Source organism: Cavia porcellus, unplaced genomic scaffold (assembly GCF_034190915.1).
Source record: "Cavia porcellus strain 051 isolate PalLab524CR breed Dunkin Hartley unplaced genomic scaffold, mCavPor4.1 scaffold_2, whole genome shotgun sequence".
NCBI classification, from domain to species: Eukaryota; Metazoa; Chordata; class Mammalia; order Rodentia; family Caviidae; genus Cavia; species Cavia porcellus.
In genome coordinates this window covers 21403160-21420799 of record NW_026947485.1, presented here as the reverse complement: position 1 = coordinate 21420799, position 17640 = coordinate 21403160, and the positions used below count along the sequence as shown (strand labels likewise).

At 34.0% G+C, this 17640-nt stretch overlaps 1 protein-coding gene across 3 annotated transcripts in view; it reads left to right on the top strand.

The window, feature by feature from the left end:
* The window catches only part of Snx13 (sorting nexin 13), a 153868-nt gene that overhangs the window by 11615 nt on the left and 124613 nt on the right, over positions 1 to 17640 (top strand). The window contains exon 1 of one of the 3 annotated variants that reach the window (XM_063239128.1): positions 15705 to 17196. The exons of the other annotated variants lie outside the window; for them this stretch is intronic. Coding sequence (XP_063095198.1) covers positions 17188 to 17196 — 9 coding nt within the window. The 5' untranslated portion in view covers positions 15705 to 17187. Of the gene's footprint in view, positions 1 to 15704; positions 17197 to 17640 lie in introns of those variants that run through there. 3 annotated transcript variants of the gene reach the window in all.

Here is a 17640-nt window from a genome sequence, read left to right as displayed (position 1 = left end):
TTTCTTGTCACTGTTGTTTTCTGCATATATTGATCATTCAGCCTGCCTGCTTTGCTTTGTCTTTGTGTTTTTCTTTATATGAAGGCTTGCAGAGTGCTCTGAGTTTTTCCCCCTTTCTTCTTTTTCTCAAAAATATTTTTCTTTATTAACTTACAGAGCAAATAAGTGGAATGGTTTATATTTTTTTCTTACAGCCTCGTGTAGGTACTCTTCTTGCTTCAGTTGTACCTGACTTTTTGTTAAGATTTATAATCTTTGAGGTAAATGAACTTCGGAGAACTATTATTTTACTACATGTGAAGAGTATCTTATACTTTCATAGTTAGGATCATTGATCAAATACTGAGTTTTAATGTATAGCCATCAGGATTGTGAAGGAAATTTTTCTGTGTGAACTCTGCTATAAGTTACCTTAATATCTGTTATATAATGGGACATCTGCTGTAAGTTAGCTTAATATCTACAAAATCTTTTATCACATTCTTAAAAGGTTCAAGATAACTTCTGGTTTTTCTCATGATGGAGTTTTTTGACTCTTAGTAAATTTTTATATAGTTATTCAGATACCATGAGCAAAACTTTGCTTATCCTCTAAAAAAGAAAAAGAAAAAAAGAAAAACTACTTGATAGTCATAAAATAATAGTTCACATTTTAAACCAAGTTCATTCTTCGTAGAACCCAAGAATGACTCAAGTTAGTAGTATAACTTTTGTCATAAAGTTTTCAGAATTAGTTATATTTAAATGAGCAAAGATCCTGACCAATAGAAAGCAAATGACCATTCATATTGTTTTAAAAGGAGTGTCTTTTTCTAAGAAAGAAATGAAAGGTTTAAGAGATTGGTAACAATTCAGTGTTATGCTGCACATTAAGGATCTAACTTTTGCTGTGGTAGGCTTGTGTTATTTTGAGTTCTGCCTGGAATTATAAATTATGGAGAAAGTAGAAGCTATCAGTTGTAAATATTCAGTATTAGTCTTGTGTTACAGTCTTATATGAATAAGGATAAACAGGATTCATTTTCGAATGTGGTCTGTTTTGTTTCTGTGTCAGTGAACTGCTGTGATATGTTTTGTGTACTTTAGTGGAAGAACATATGTGAATAGAAATCTTCTGTTGTATAAACTGAATGTATTTTTAATTTTTATGTTTAAGATACATAAGATGAATTTCTGTGTAGCTGAGCTTATTTTTTAGTATGAGAGAATAGAGAATGATTTGATGTTTGGAGATCATTAATGTAGCCTAGAGTGGTAGGCAGTAGATAGATTGGAAGTGCCACGTGCATTATTGTGTTATACCAAAGTAACACATTTTACTTTAGTTTAAGGTCACAGTGAGAAGCAATGTAAAGAGAATAAGTATTATGGAATCGAATTTTTGAGACACCTGAGCATTAAGATTTTAATTTTCTTTTTGATATTTTCTTTCCTGTCTTGAAAATCTAATGGAATAATGTGCCTTTTCCTCATGAAAACATTTCTATAGTTAATTTTTAAAAAAAAATCTAATACATTAAGACCTTCTTACTACTCTGAAATTTAAAATAAATCATTTAAATACAGTTTTTAAGAATTAAAATTGTTGGGTGTTTACAAGACATAGTTTTAATTATATGTAAGGATGTGTTCAAAATTAATAACAATATAATTTTCAGCCACTTAAAAAGTCTCATGTAATGTTGCTGGAAATCCAGGTTTTTTTCCTCCTTTTTTTCTTGCACACCCCCCCCCCCTTTGACTTTTTAGGTAAAATGTCATAAATTAGAGATTTAAGCCTTGAGTAGGTTATTTAGAGGTCTCATTTCTTTTATGTAGGCATTCACAGCTAACTTTTCTGTGATGGATGCACACACTTTTAGAAGTGGGCCCATGTGTACTTATCACCAATCAGCTGAAGGTTTTTGTTCACTTGGCACAAAAATTCTGTGCTGGCAAAGCATAGCTCCCTTAATGTTAGGGGCTACAGGCTGTGTTAGTGGCTCTCATCCCTTAGTGTTAAATTTCTGAACTGTTAGTACCAGAACCTCTTAGCCTGTAAGTGTTATAGCCCTAAGTGTTACAGGTCGTAGTGTTACAGCTCTTGGGCGCCTCTAGAAACCCCACCAGCAATTCAGCAGTCAAGGCTCAGCACCCACTTGGTGGCTGCCCAGAGCTCTTCTAGCAGCTTCTGTTGCTTCTGTGGGGGTTCTTCTGCTGGTTTCCTGATGTTAGTGCAGATCTGTAGATTTCCACTGGTCTTAGGCTCTGCCTACTCCATAGCTTTTGCCTCTTTATTGCTCTGTCACTATCTGGAGCAGTTCAGGGCTCATGGCTCGTGGTGGTTTAGACTCTTCTCATGCTTGCTTATTTCTCTACCCAAGGTAAGAATCACAAGTAGACAATAGAACCACCTGAATGAGGCAGTACAGAGATATTAGCACACTGAGAGAGATGGGGGAACACTGCATCTATAGAAGAGGAGCAAGTGTAGGCCTGCTCAGTGTCCTGTATTTTGGGGACTTCGAAGTAGTGACAGAGGAGAGTGGGATCATCTGGAAGTTACAATGTAGAGTCATCTGGAGTGGCTGTGTGCTGAAGTCATCTGGGACAGGTCTGTGTTTTAAGCCTGCTATAGTCAAGACAGAAACCTCCCATGGAATCCATGGACTGTCTAGGACAGCTTCAGCTAACCAAGTGTGGTTGACAACTCCCATGTTTCTGCTTATATGATGAGGCTCCTCTTTGGGAGGAGTCTCCAGAAGGATTACCTTTGTTGATCCTGGTTTCTTGTGGTTTAGGGATTTCAGGGACATCAGCAATGACCCTCTGTCTCTTCCTGATGCTTTTTCTGTCTTCGTGGTCCTTTGCTACTCCAGAGCAGTGCAGAGAAGTGTGGTGGCTGCTGGCTAGCTGTGGCTTCTATCAGGCTGCAGGAGCAAGCTGGGTCTAGAATACAGCTGCTGAGGCAGCCACAGAAGTGGTGGGAAAATGCTGACGCTATTGTACAGTCATTTCAGGGATGTGGGCAGGGGCATGATGGCTGGCAGTCACATTCTGCTCTCTGGTTGTCAGAAGGGAAGGGGAGAGGTTGGGGTTTGTGTTTTTCTCTCATATATGCAAACAAATTATAACCACCTGTCTTTACTTAATATGGCTTAGATTTATTGAATAATTTTCTTATGAATATTTGTGTAAAAATTCAAAATAAATTAATGTCAGATTGTGCATTACAAGAAAACTGCATGTAATTAAATAATGAGCCATCTTTGCATTGCAGATATGCAAAGATGGCTCATTAAGAAATACAGTAATATAGTTCATGACATTATTAATTGATTAGTGAAGAAAAAGCTAAAGTTTTATAATAAGTACTTAGAGATACTTAATCAATTTAGCTTTTGTTCCCAGTGAAGTATATTTAATAAAAATTGAATAGATGAATATTTTATTTAAAAGTTGTATGTCAAAACAACTTAAATGACATACTTTATAAATTTTATGTGTAGCTTTTCAAAACCATACAGCCTATAATTTATTATTTTTGCCCGTTACATAAGTAAAAAGTTGTGTTCTTGGTTTAAAGGTTTGATCTGTGTTGATAAGGTTGATAATTTTTTCAAGCTTTTGCTTGTCTTTCCTGTTTTGAATTGCTCTTTGATATTGCCAAATGGGTCAGTCTTTTCCGACTGACTTTGCCTTTTAAAATGATATTTCTTAGACCTAACTAATGCAGTGATTTATTATTCTTTCAGAATTTCAAGGCTGTTTTCTATATAGTTAGTATTTTTGTAAGGTTTTTTTTTTTTTTTTTTTTTTTGTGGGGAGGAACTGTGATAATCTTAAACAAGTTTTTATAATAAAAACTTCAAGATTCAAAAACCCTGAAATACCTAGAACTACATTAGTGCATTTGTTTATTCGTATAATGAAGTGCTGGAAACTTGCTGGTTACAAAGAAAAGGCTTATTTAGGTCAGTTTTGGAGCCGGAAAGTCCAAATATAGTATCCTCTGTGGTGAGGGTCCCCCTGTCTGTATTACCATGGGGACTGAGATCCCTGAGAACTATATTAATCCTTTCCGAGAGCCTGCCTGCAGTAACCCAGGGCCCTCCAACTAAACCTCACCTTTTAAATGTCCCAAAATCTGTTTAACATGCAAATCATAAGAAGCAGGCATGTGTACTACCATAGGAAGCATGCATATATAGTAAGCTGGATTTAATATTACAGTATGTATGCTCTGTTTATAACTTTTTGTTTCTTTCTGTTGCTATAGTTCAGTTAAGATCAACAGTAGATTTTAGTTACTTTTCAAAATAACCTCATGAATCTTCTCAAAATAAAAATTTAAAAAACTATAACTGTAACATTTTTATCACATCTAATAAAAGTATTAGTAGTTTCCAATTATTTAATACTTAATATATTCATGTTTTCCTCGTTTGAATGAGTATCTTATCAAGGAATGCAACTATGCTGTGTCTTTAGTCCAGAATAGATAATCTCTATGACTTTGTTCCTCTTTCTTTCCCTTTTCTCCTGTACTTTCAATACTTTTTTTTACCTCCTTTTCTTTTTTCTTCTCCTGCTTTTGGGGGATTGTCTTGTGCCTTGGAGGATGCTTAGCAACCTCCCGGCTTAGCACCTCACCCCACGTTGATAGCAGAACTCTTCCATACATTGCCAAATGCATGTGTGTGTGTGTGTGTGTGTGTGTGAACTAGCAACCACACTATTAAAAATAAGACCTCATTTTTTAAAAAAGCATTTATTTTATAATTGTTTTTAATCTTTTTTATTCTCAAACCTATTTGGTTCCTTTGTTTGTCCTTTAGTTTTGCTTATGTGTTTTTCTACTCTGTAGTTTGTTAATTTGAAAAACAACTTTATTAAGTTCAGTTTACCCAATTGAAGTGTAGAATTAAATGGCTCTTGGTGAATTGTGTATCTATCACTATGGGTGTTGTAGAATATATTACCCCAGACCCAAAACCCCTCACCTTTTTGCTGTAACTCTTTCATTCTCTGTTCCCCATGTCCCAGGTTATTGTAAATCTGTCTATGGTTTTTTTGTGTTCTGAATATTTTGTATGAATGGAAGTATACAATATGTCATCATTTATTAGTGCCTTTCACTTAGTATATTTCCAAGGCTTATTTAGCTCATGTAATGCATCAGGATTTAAGATTTCTTCTTATTGCTGAATAATTCTGGCATAATGTGGCTATATATCATATGATCTCCTTATTCCTTGTAGATCTCATGCAACTTTATGGTGTTTATCCATTATTATTTTTGCTTATCCTTTCTATGGTTGATGACTATTTGGTTTGTTTCTACTTTTTGATTATTATGAAGAATGCTTCTTTGAACATGTATATGAATTTATATGCACGCGTTTACATTTTTGAGGCATATATACCTAATTGAAATTGCTGGTGATAACAGTAACTCTTTTAACTTTTTGAGGAACTTCAACTTTTTAAAAGGGCCTGCACAATTTTATATTGTCACTAGCAATACAGAATGATTCTGTTTGCTTTGTGTCTTCCTGATAACTCTTTTTATTATGGCAGTTGTGAGTGGGAAGTTTTACAGTTCTTTTCATTTTTGTGCCCTTAATGCCTAATATTGTTTTTTTTTTTTTAATTTTATTTAAAAGGAAAAAGAGAAAAACACAAAACAAAACAAAGCGGTGTAAGGGTGCACGTAATACAGAACTACAAAACAAAAAACAAAAAACAAAACAGTAAGAAATCACCTGTTAATAGGTTACATATTATCATCTTAGAAATAGTTGCTCAAATCACAGTATCAAAGAATACAAAGTGGACATTCAAACAGAGAGACTGCAAACAGCTGTGTTCAATGATCAAAAAACATTAATATAGTCAGCTATTTAACACCCCTAAACACACTTGCTGTTATATCCGTTAGAGCTCTTTTTTTTCCCCTCTCTTTTTTACAACAAAATTTACACATTTTGGATTTTATTACTCCTTAGTTCTTATTACTTTTTTTGGGGGGGAGAGAATAAAGTCAAATATGGCAAAACAAAGCTGTCAGTCAAAACCAAGGATAGACATAGCACATGATGTAAAACAGAGTACAAGGTTATCAACAATGGTTATCAACGATGTCTCTTGTTTCCTTAAAAAGAATTGTCTATCTCATTAGATATTATAAAGTTGAACAAAACAGTAGAGAACAAGACCAATAAAACTTAGGCATTGTAAACATTACAGGACTTCCAAAGGAGACGCCTAATATTGTTGAACACTTTTTCATGTACTTATGAGCCTTTTGCATATCTTCCTTAGATATATGTCTGTTCACATCTTGTGTATCTTTTTTTTTAACTTATTCTATTCCTTATTTATTTGTAAGAGTTCTTTCTATATTCTGAGTTATTCTATTTCTATCTGATTTGCATGGGTTAGTTTTTAATTCTTTCTTTTCTTTTCTTTTCTTTCTTTCTGTATTGGATATTGAGCTCATAACTTCATGCTTGCAGGCAGGCACTGTGCCACTGAGCTCTAGCCCCAGCCCAGTTTTTCATTTTCTTGATGATAATATTTGCAGCACAAAATCCGCTGATTTTGATGTAGTCTACTTTTAGTTAGTTTGATTTGATTTAGTCTACTTTTCTTTTGTTGCTTATGCTCTTGATGTCAAAATCATTATTTAACTTTCATAATGCATTTTTAATGTTAGCTTAGTGTCAAGTATCACATATATAAGTTAAAATAAATAGATGAAAGAACTAAAACTAAACCATTACAGTTTTCTTCAACATGAATTGTGACTTTTTCTCATGAGTTTTATTATATATAGATATTGTATACTGATGGTTTCAGGATGTAAGAGGTGTGTGGTTACAGTGTAGCAGTACTCTGTAGCAGAAACTAAAACCATAGCAACTTAAAATCTTGCAGTATTCCAGTTTTCCACTGGCCTGTTGTCACTCTTCTTCATGATTAGTAACAACACTCAGAGGAAGAAGAATTTCTCCAAAAGCAGACATGATGTATTTGTAACCCTGCTCTGTTTGCCTGTGTGATCTGCTTATTCCTTGTATATCTCATGCAACTTTAGGGTGTTTATCCATTATTATTTTCTTTCAAGCACATTCTTAACTCTGGTGTTAGCTTTGGAGGTCTTTACCAGACTAGCTTGTTCTTTCAGCAGCATTTCAGGTGAGGAATCATGATATTTTTGAGGTTCATCTCTTTTGTTCATGATCAAGTGCTTTTGCACAAAGTCATTTTTTGCAGTGGTATGTTTATCCTCATCACGTCTGTCTTCTTAGTGTCACATCTCTCACTAAAGTTTAAAAAGTTTTACTTGTCAAATAATTAAGCTGTGATCCTATGTAAATCTATCTATCTAGATAGATATCTGTGTTTTCTTTTTTTGCAAATCTGTTTTAAAGATTCTTCCTGTGTTAAACTGTTTCCTGGTTATTACCTTTATTTAACCAGCTACGCTGTCTTGCTTTTTTAAACAGAATATTAGTTTCACATTTTTTCATTTGAGGGAGTGCCAGTTTTTGATAGTCTTTCTAATCACTGTTGGGTAGAAGTAAATGTTAGGATTACTGTCTTTAAGATTTTTAATGAAAAAAATATATATGATGGTTTAAGAATACAGTGTGGGTTTTTTTTTTTTTTTGCAGGAAAGTGATATGTACTCAAAATTAATGGTCTTATTTGTACTTTATTTTTATTTTAAAAATTATATGCTTTTTGAAAAGTAAACGAGTATAGAAGTGCATTATATAAAGAGAAAATATTATTTACTTTTTCCATTTTGAAACAATCTGGCTATCTGCTTCTGTATTTTTCTCTTTACATGCATACATGAGACATTTCTTTATTAAATTAAAAAAAATTCTTACAAGTAGTGATATAAATTCATCTTTGATACCTTTCGTGTTTAGTTTTTGCAATAGTTTTTATTGTTACACTCTGTAGTCTTACTTTCTGCTCTGTAGATCCATAGCTACTCAGGATTGATTTGATGCAGAATCCAAGGACAAGTGGAACCTAAATATTGGGAAGCTAGTGAATAATCAGAAAAGAATATGCTTATGTATATGTATTATTTTGTGGAGAAAGAGAGGAGAATCTTGATTTTTAAAACACTGGATGATTAAGCAGATTTGTGTTTTAGTACATAGTGGGAACCTCCTGTATGTACTAGTGTTAGGGTGACATTAGGATTACAACAGTAAAGTATACTCAGTTTGTGTCTTCCTGCGACATAGCACAAATGTTACATAGGGAAATGAATAGGCACTTCTGATATAGTGTCATAAATGAGAACACCAACATGAGGCCTTGAAATAGTGAGCCATAGGTTTCAGTCTGGAAAGAGAAGTGATTATAGAAATGGGTAAAGTTAGGAGAAAGTAGAAGAATCGAGTGTTTGCCACTCTTAATGGAGAAAATATGACAAATAGATGTAGTTAACACAAGTAGTTGAGATGACTGTGATCAGAGACTAAAACAGCTACTTTTTATGTTTTCCACTTAGAAAGCAAGGCAATGATGAAGTCTAGGATGTAGTCTTGTAGTGTCTGAAGTGGAGTCACAGTGAATGTTGATTGAAGTGAAATGCTTATGGTATTAACAATAGAGTGTTGGTTGGATTTTCTCTGGATATGTTGAGAGAACTCAATGTTCTGCAGATCATAAGTAAAGGAATAATGTTGTGTGCTATGTATCAGAGTTTTCAGTGAAGATTAGTAGTGCCTGTGGATCAGTAGTTCTTATGTAACTGCAGATTGGAATCACTGGGGGAACTTTTTAAACTGCTAATGTTTTAATGGGTTTGTTTGTTTTTGTTCTGGGAGTTGAACTCAAGTCCTTGTGCTTCCCAGGCAGATGCTGTGCCACTGAACTATATCCTTGTCCCTAGTGTTCTTATTATAACTGTGCTACATTTTGGAAATTTTGATGCATGGCTTCCATGTCTAACGATTCTGATTTAATCTGCGTGTGGTACAACCTTGGTAGTGGGATTTTAAAATGCTGTCCATTTTCAATAATTCTAATATATAGTAATTATATTACTGGAGCAGGATTTTTTTTTTTTTTTTTTGGTTTTTTTTTTTTTTTTTTTTTGTCTCTTTGAGACAGGGTCACTCTAGGCAGTTCAAGCATGCAGTTGAGCTTACTTTGTGGCCCAGTCTGGTCTTGAACTTGCAACTAGATTCTGTAGCCTCAGTCTCTCCAGCGCTGGGATTATAGGTATGCATCACCATGCCCAAGCCTCAGCAGGGTATTTTTGTGTCTTTGTTTTATAGGGATCTGGGACTTATGGTTGGAACCATGGCTTGCTTCCTCAGGTTAAGTAAGGTACATGATAAATGAAAGAATGACAACCTCTGTTTGAGAGGGTTGTAGGAACAGCAGCTTTTACTGGAAGCAAGATAGTGAAATTATTGAAATTATGGGAGAGTTTGTCTCTACAGTAGAACAGAATGATCCTGGAAGGACACTTTATTAGGGTAGGAAGCAAAAAGAAGTTGGATAAAGAAGGAAAGAATGGTACAGAACAGTACAGTGACAGTGGACAGGGTATTAGAGAGGTGAATTAATTTCCTTCTTTGTGGTGACCAGGAGTAGCAAGACATGCCGAGTCCAGTATTAATCTGGGTAACACATCCAAAAATCAGAATTAAGTAAATGGTTCTCAGGAGTCAGTTTAGATCGTGATGAATTGAATTTCATGAAATCTTGTCCATTTATCCTGTTTGATAAGAAGTTTGGGTTGATTGTACAGATCCAGAATGCGGCCCAGGTTCTGAGCTCTGGTCCTGAAGGTTCCCAGGCCTAATGGTTAGAAGCTGATCGTTCTAACACTGACCTGCTGAGGCTGCAAGTGTCTAAAGTTTTGGCCAGTTCTGCATAGGAGAGTTCTTTTCACTGTAATGTTCTTGGAGAATGTGCTCTTCTATATCTAACACTGGAAAAGTGTATAATATTTCACTTTTATACTTCATGCTTTTTAGGGGCAGTGTAAGTTGTATATTGATAGATTTTACTATCTTCAATGTGTATGAAATAATACAGACTTGGACTTAAAGGGACCTCCTTTGTCTAGGCAAACTCCTGTGATATATGTATTAGAATTTTATTCCTAGAGGATTGAAGTGTGTTTCGCAAAGAAACTGCTTAGCCTAGATTAAGTTTTCAGTGTGTATGGGACTGAAATTTATAGTTTTTATACTGACTCATATCTGGTATAATAAAAATAAGTTAACTGTAACTCATTTTATTAACTTAACATGCAGCTTCATTCTTTTGCATTGTTAAACTTGGAAATGTGGGAAGATGACAACTGTGAGCAGATTGCTTCAAATTTATTTTCTTTTAAAAGTCTAAAAGCCTTCTTTTAGAAGTCTAAAGTTCTGTAGGTTTTAAGGATTATCCTAGTTATGAAAGAGAATTGTGAAATGAAGAGTTTATTCAAAACATTTTCAAAAATTTTCTAATTAATTTTGGCTAGAATAAAGTAAGTAGTAAGACAGTAAATGTGGTAACAGCCTATTATAGAAATAAGAAAATAGTATGCTAAGTGAAAACAAGACTTTCACATAATTACAGTATATCATGTAAAGTAGTAATTAAAACCCATGAGCTTTTACTAAGAAAAATGTCTCTTGATTAAAGCTTTTATACTTTTTAAATAGATGATCTTGTATTCAGTGATTTCATTTTACATGTGTTTAATCTGTGATACCCAAAACAACTTGAAGATTGTGACCATAGGTAGATGCAGCCTTTGATGAGATAGGCATATTTAGGCTATTTCAAAAGTATACTTCTAATATCTGAGTTGTACAATACATGTTTACATTTAGCTCTTGTATTTGTAGCTGTAGATGTGCTTATCAAGATGCTTATCAAACTGATGTGCAGTTATGCTAAGTGATGCTTATTTTACTTTTCTAAGTGGCTTTCACTGATTTACCTGATGTTTAGCTTGGGTATGGATATTACTGATTTTTCTAAAACTCAGTGGGTGTGTGTTACAGAACTCTGCCCAGTAAGTCAATTGTCACGGTCATCTTTGGGTACATTTTCCAGTTTAGTTTTACAGACTCAGACTGTGTGTGGGAATGCTGTTTTCTTTGGCTATGACAGGTGACATCATTTTGCTGCCTATTTCTAGGCCCAAATGACTTCTATTGTAATATATGGTGTGGGATTCTAGTAATTCATACATTAGTTATGTTGGAATGTATCCAGAGCTGTTTCCTGAGGAAATTTTTGACTTTTCTTAATTGGCTATGCTATAGTATATAACCTTATAAAAATAGGTTGGGTTGTTCCATAAATCTTTTTGACTTATCATCACCAATATTGATGATCTCAGATGGTATGATTCTCAGTACTTCTCAAAGCCTGAAAGGTGATAGTAGAAAAAAATGCCTGGGAGTAATGGCATCCAACTTTTCTTCTAATATCTGGACTTTTTGAAATTATTTTTTCATTGCAGTTATATTCTTTATTTTTTATCTTTCAGTATATAGTTTGACTGCTAGATTATACAGTTTTAACACATTAGTCATACCGTTTGTAGAATTGCTTTCATTGAATTATCCTTTACCTGTAATGTCTGTTTTTTACTTCAAGTCATTATGCAAAGAATTTATGATACATTTGCTAACTGTTCTCTGATACGGTTGGTGAGATGATTAACCAGTACATCTTGCTTTATCTTTCAGATAAATTTCTAGATGATAACAGTTCTTGAAAATTTCAGTGTTATGGGTACAGAGCATCAGTTTGTAAGAGGGACTTTGGTTACATGCTGTTCCCAAATTATTTCACAGATGAAGAAATAGAGGCCCGGGTTTAGAAATTTTGTAACAACCGACTTAATATTTTCTTTAAAAAAACTTGAAAAAATTGAGGTAACATTGATAGAATGAAAAATGAGCCATTTTAAAGTGAATGATTCTTTAGAATTGAGTACATTCATAAAGCAATCACCACCCGTATGTAGTTTTAAAATATTTTTATTACCCTGAAGAAATACTATATTCATTAAGCAGTTTTTCCCTTTTCATTCTTCCCCCAGACTCTGCAGCCACCAGTATAAGCTCTGTCTCTATGGATTTACTTAACTGTGAATATTTTATATAATGTAGCCCTCCTTGTCTGTGGTAGATATGTTCCAAAACTCCAGTGGATCTCTGAAACCTTGGATAATACTAAACCCTGTATACATACTATGTTTTTCCTATACATACATACATACATACATACTTGAAGTTTAATGTATATTAGGTGAACTAACATCAATAACTAATAATAAAATAGAACACTTATTTATTTATTTATTTATTTAGGTATTAGGCATTGAACTTGACCTTGTGCTTGCCAGGCAGGTGCTTATGCTACTGAGATAAATCCCTAGTCCTGAAATAGAACTTTTATACTGTGATAAAAGTTACACGATCTCTGTCGAAGTGTCTTATTGTACTTTACTCACCCCTCTCCATTGAATGATGTGACATGATGCAGTGCATGCATGATGAGGTGACTGATATAGGCATTTTGATACTAGGTTTCTAAGTAAAGTTTACTAAATACAAGCAGAGCAATACCAAAGCAGTTGATCCAATAACCATAACCTACAGTGGGTGTACTGCACAAAGAAATGCATTCATGTCCTGAATGGGATGGTGTGAGATTTCATCATGCTACTCATAATGGTGAATCTTTATTTCTGGCATTTTCTCCTTAATATTTTGAGTCTGAGATCAATCACAGAAAACTAAAACCTCAGAAATGCAAATTGTAGATAACAGGGACTATAAATGGAATGATATAATGTGTGGCCTTTTATATCTGGCTTCTTTCACTTATGGAGCATAAATTTTTGAGACTCATCAGTGTTAAAACGTGTGTCAGTATTTAATTCCATTTTATAGCCGAATAGTGCTCCATTGTATGTAGATGTCATCACTTATCTGTTCATTCATTGGTGGACATTTGGACTCCCACCGTTTGATTGTTGTAAATAGTGCTGCTATTCACAGGGTACCTGTTTTCAGTGTCTTTTGGGTATGTACTTTGGATTGGCAGGGTCATATGGTAATTCTGTGTAATGTTTTGCGGAACTACCAAACTGTTTTACACAATGTTTGCACCATTTTACACATACCAGCTAGTTCTCTTTTTTCCCATCTACTCCATTGTAGTTTCTTTTTTTTTTTAAATTTGATTTAAAGAAAGACTAAGCAAAACAGAAAACAGAAAATAGGTAGAAATAATACATACATTCAGAAAAAAAAAAACAGTCAGAAATCACTAGTTGATGTTTACATATTGTTGTTTTACAAATACTTGTTCAAGGTACAAGAGTGGAATATGTAAAGTGGGAATTCAATCAGTGAGACTGCAAACAGTTTTGTTGAACTGTTCAACAAAAACTTAGTAACATGGTTGTCAATCCTGTACACTTAAACATACATGCAGTTATCCATATCTTCATTTAGATTAAACAAACTAAAGCAGGTTACTATCATTCTGAACAAAGAATAATAGTATTGCTGGATTTTACATCATGACACTCTGTGATGAGCACTGGGTACTGTAGTGCCCTTTTTTTAAAATTTAAAGAAAGACTAAACAAAACAGAAAACAGAAATAATATATAATTTCAAAGAAAAACAGTAAGAAATCACTAGTTGCTGATTACAAATTGTCTTCTTACAGATAGTTATTCAAGATACTGAAGTGGAGCATATAAAGTGGGGATTCAAAGTGAGATTGCAACCAGTTCTGTTCAACTATCCAACAAAAACTTAGAAATATGGTTGTCAGTCCTATACACTTAAACATACATGCAGCTATCCATATCTTCAATTATGTTGACATTGAATAAACCCAAGCAGGTTAATACCACTCTGAACAAAGAATAATACTATTGCTGGGTTTCACATTATGACACTTCAGGGTATTTTAGTGTCTCTTTTTCTTCAAAGTATCTGTTCATTTCATCATGTGTCATAAGATCTGTTCTCATAAACTGTTTACAGATTCTACACAAGCATGAGTCTTAACATGTATAAGATCGTTGTACAAAGAGTTCTACCATAGTTCTTGTGTTGTCTCTTGTTATCTCCAAAAGAATTGGCTATATCATCAGACATAGTATAATTGAATATATCAGTACGTAACAGTATTAATAAAAACACAACTTTGTGTATAGTATAGAACTTCAAAAACTGACAGTTATCAAACCAGAATGTGTATCATAGAGTCTTGTCATTTTCAGTATAGTTGCCTATACTCTCAGACTTGATACTATCAGTCACACCAGTTTTGAATAAAATCTTCTCTGCCTCATTTCTGTTATGCTCTTGTTTGCCATCAGTTGTTTGCTTATCTTCATTCTGTTTTCTGCTCCATTCATTGAGGCCTCTCTGCCACTGTTCTTGGAATCCTAGTACTTTTCTCTCTCTCTAGAATGCCCTGCAGTATTCTCTGTAGACTTGGATTGGTGATTGCGAATTTCCCAAGTTCCTCTTTGTCTTGGAAGCGTATTGTTTCTTCATTAATTTCTAGAGGCAGTTTAGTAGGGTATATCAATCTGGGATGGAGGTTATTTTCTTTCAGGGCTTGGAGTATTTCGCTCCAGGCTCTTCTTGACTTGATGGTTTGTGTCGAGAAGTCTGCCTTTATTCTGATAAGCTCCATTGCAGTTTCTTGAAAACAAACATGAGCGCAAAGATCAGTGTGTGGTTTTAAAAATTTTTATTTGATACATCTTTTGTAATAATAATTTTCAACTACTTTTATCTGTATTTTTCCACAGTAGATTACTAGTTTATTGACTGAGTTTTTGTTTGTTCTTTTCAATCTAAGTTGAAGTTGTAACCCTTCATTCCATTTTCCTTATTGTATTTATTTATATTTTTAGAACCTATGGGAATGATTTTGGAGGGTTATGTAAATTTATTTTTGTACAAAATAAAAGGGATATACAAAATAAATAGCAACACTGAAATAATTTTGGGCATTCTAAACAGTTTTTATAGGTTTAATTGATGTAACTGTAGGTCAGTTTTCTTTATTTTCTACTTTTGCTATTGGAAAATACTTAATTTTGTTTTGTTTGTGTTTTGCTTTGTACTCCAGGTTGGTCTTAAACCCACTAAGGCTGGCCTGGAACTCGAAACAGTCCTCCTGCCTTAGCCTTCCAAGTGCTAGGATTACGGACATGCGCTACCACCTTGGCTCTTATTGGCTTTGGCTGAATGTTGTTAAATTTGAGCCTATATTATTACTAGATTGTGTTTCTTAAAAGAACTCTTTACATTGCACTTGATAAATTGGTACTGTAAAAAATTTTAAAATACATGGTTTAAGATAGATTAAATAGTAGTCAAATCTATACTGTTCCTGAGGTGAGGCTCACTGGTTTACTTCAGACTAAACAGTGATCCTCTGTTATTCAGGTCTTTGTATTTTTGCAGTATTTCATTTTTTATTTGAATTTAATCATAAAGTGGGCATTCTTAAATTATATTTTTGAAGAAAATATAAGTCCTTAAGAACAGGAAGATTTCATTAGTTCTTCTAGAATAGATGTTAGCCTATTTATTATTAAGCAACTAATTTGGTTGAATGTGATTGTGGTTTTTATGTTTTTACGAGGACTTGATAATGATAGGTGGCTTTTAGTAGAGTCATCATAACTTCAGTGTTAGTACATTTGGTGTTATGTAGGAATTACAGTTCTTCACTATTAATAGGAAAAGGGACTATTAGGAAAGCTAAATGGATTACTTGTGGTTACATAATACAATGTGTTATTCAATTAATAAAAAGGCATACAAAATAAGAGGAAGAACCCATGCTTATAATGTTATTTCTATGTTATATATGTACATATAAAGTGAGGTCAGTTGGAAATCATCTATTCCTGAAAGGTACATAAAAAGTATTACATCATTTGTCAGGATCTGCCTAGTGTGTTAAAAATAGGCTGTTTATTTTTATAATATAGAAAGGAATCTGAATAGGTGCTGCAAATAAGAATTTAAGCATATTTATATTATAGAGGAAAGAATTGGAAAGTTATTCTTTTACTTTAGTCTTAGAAGTAAGAGACTTCTAATTTGTAGAATATGTGTAGTTTTATGAAAAATATTAGGTATCGTAGACTTTTTTTTACTATTGGGGATTGAACTCATGACCTTGCACTTACCAGAGAGGCACTTATGAGCTAAACCCCTGGCCTGACTTTTGGTTTTAATAGTGTAAGGCACAGAGGGATTCTGGAATTATCTCAAGTGACAAGAATTTCATTATATGGCTATGTGGTAATATTAGGAAAAGAAGATTTTATTAACTAGCTAGCTTAATAGTAAAGCAAAAGTAGTTGGCGTGTTCCATTTCAGGTAGATTGAGATACAGTTATGAATACAGTGTATACCTGACCAACAGAAGTTTATCCTGCATGTATAACACATATCTAGCTATAAGGATAGCCATCATTTTTTAGACTTTTCTCAATTTCTGTGCTGGTGCTGTGTCATTTTGGTTGATTATTGGTTGTAGTGAGACTTTATCTCTGTCATCATGAACAATACCAAGACATAGATAGTCTTACTGATTAAACCAATCTCCACTTATTCCAGGTTGCCAGTGTTAATTCTATAGAGCTTTTCTGCGAGGCCATTTAAGCCATTAATTCTGTCTTTGAGGCTGCTGCCTACCATGGTGGGACTCATTCAGGTGATTTAAAACAAAAACTACCTAGATGTAGTCTTTCAGAAGAATCCCTCAGAAGGTAGTAGGCAGACATTTTTAAGGATTTCATGAGGAGGACACTGTATCAGACTGTATCAGACAAACACCATGTATTTTGCTGTTTACAGGGCAATAGATTTAATACAGCACACATATTTTATAGGATTATTTTATAATATTCATTTAAAAAGTCAAATGGAGAAGAGTAAAGATCTGTTTATGCACTGGAGACCTAAAGAATCCAACAGCAACATCCTGCATGAGTCCAGCTGAAGACTTAGAGCCCATGATGATGTCTTATGCAAGTCTATATCAAGGATCTGCACTGAGAAAGCCCAGTGGTCAGTGGTGGAAGCTAGAAAGTCTATACCAGTGAGATGAAGGATCTATGCCAGCAGGCTGAGGGATCTGCCTTGGAGCCAGGAAGTGATGCTTAAGGTAAGAACTAGAGTTCCCGGAAAGAGAATAGCACTCATCCTCAGTGACAGCAAGGACCAGAGCTCCTCCCGTGAGAGTAACTGAGTCTGTATCAAGAAAACTAGCATGACAGACTTCTCTAGAAGAATAAATGGCATGCTGTTTCCCCCTCCAGTTCTCTTTTTATGTGGTTGGCAACAATCCTCAGATGGGCTTTCTATACCCAGAACTATGCTGATTCAATATAGCTGGGTGTTACAAGTTGACCATTAGTTAACTCATCACATTTATTCTGAAAGAAAGTTTCATATTTTTACATAGCTATTTTAATTGCTTCAAGAATTGCTTTTTTTAGGGGGCTTTCCAGTAGCTTTTGTAAATTCAGTTTTTTTTTTCTTTTGGTGCTGAGAGTTGAACTCAGTATCTTAGTAGCTAGAAAATGTATTTAATATTTAACCCAGCCAC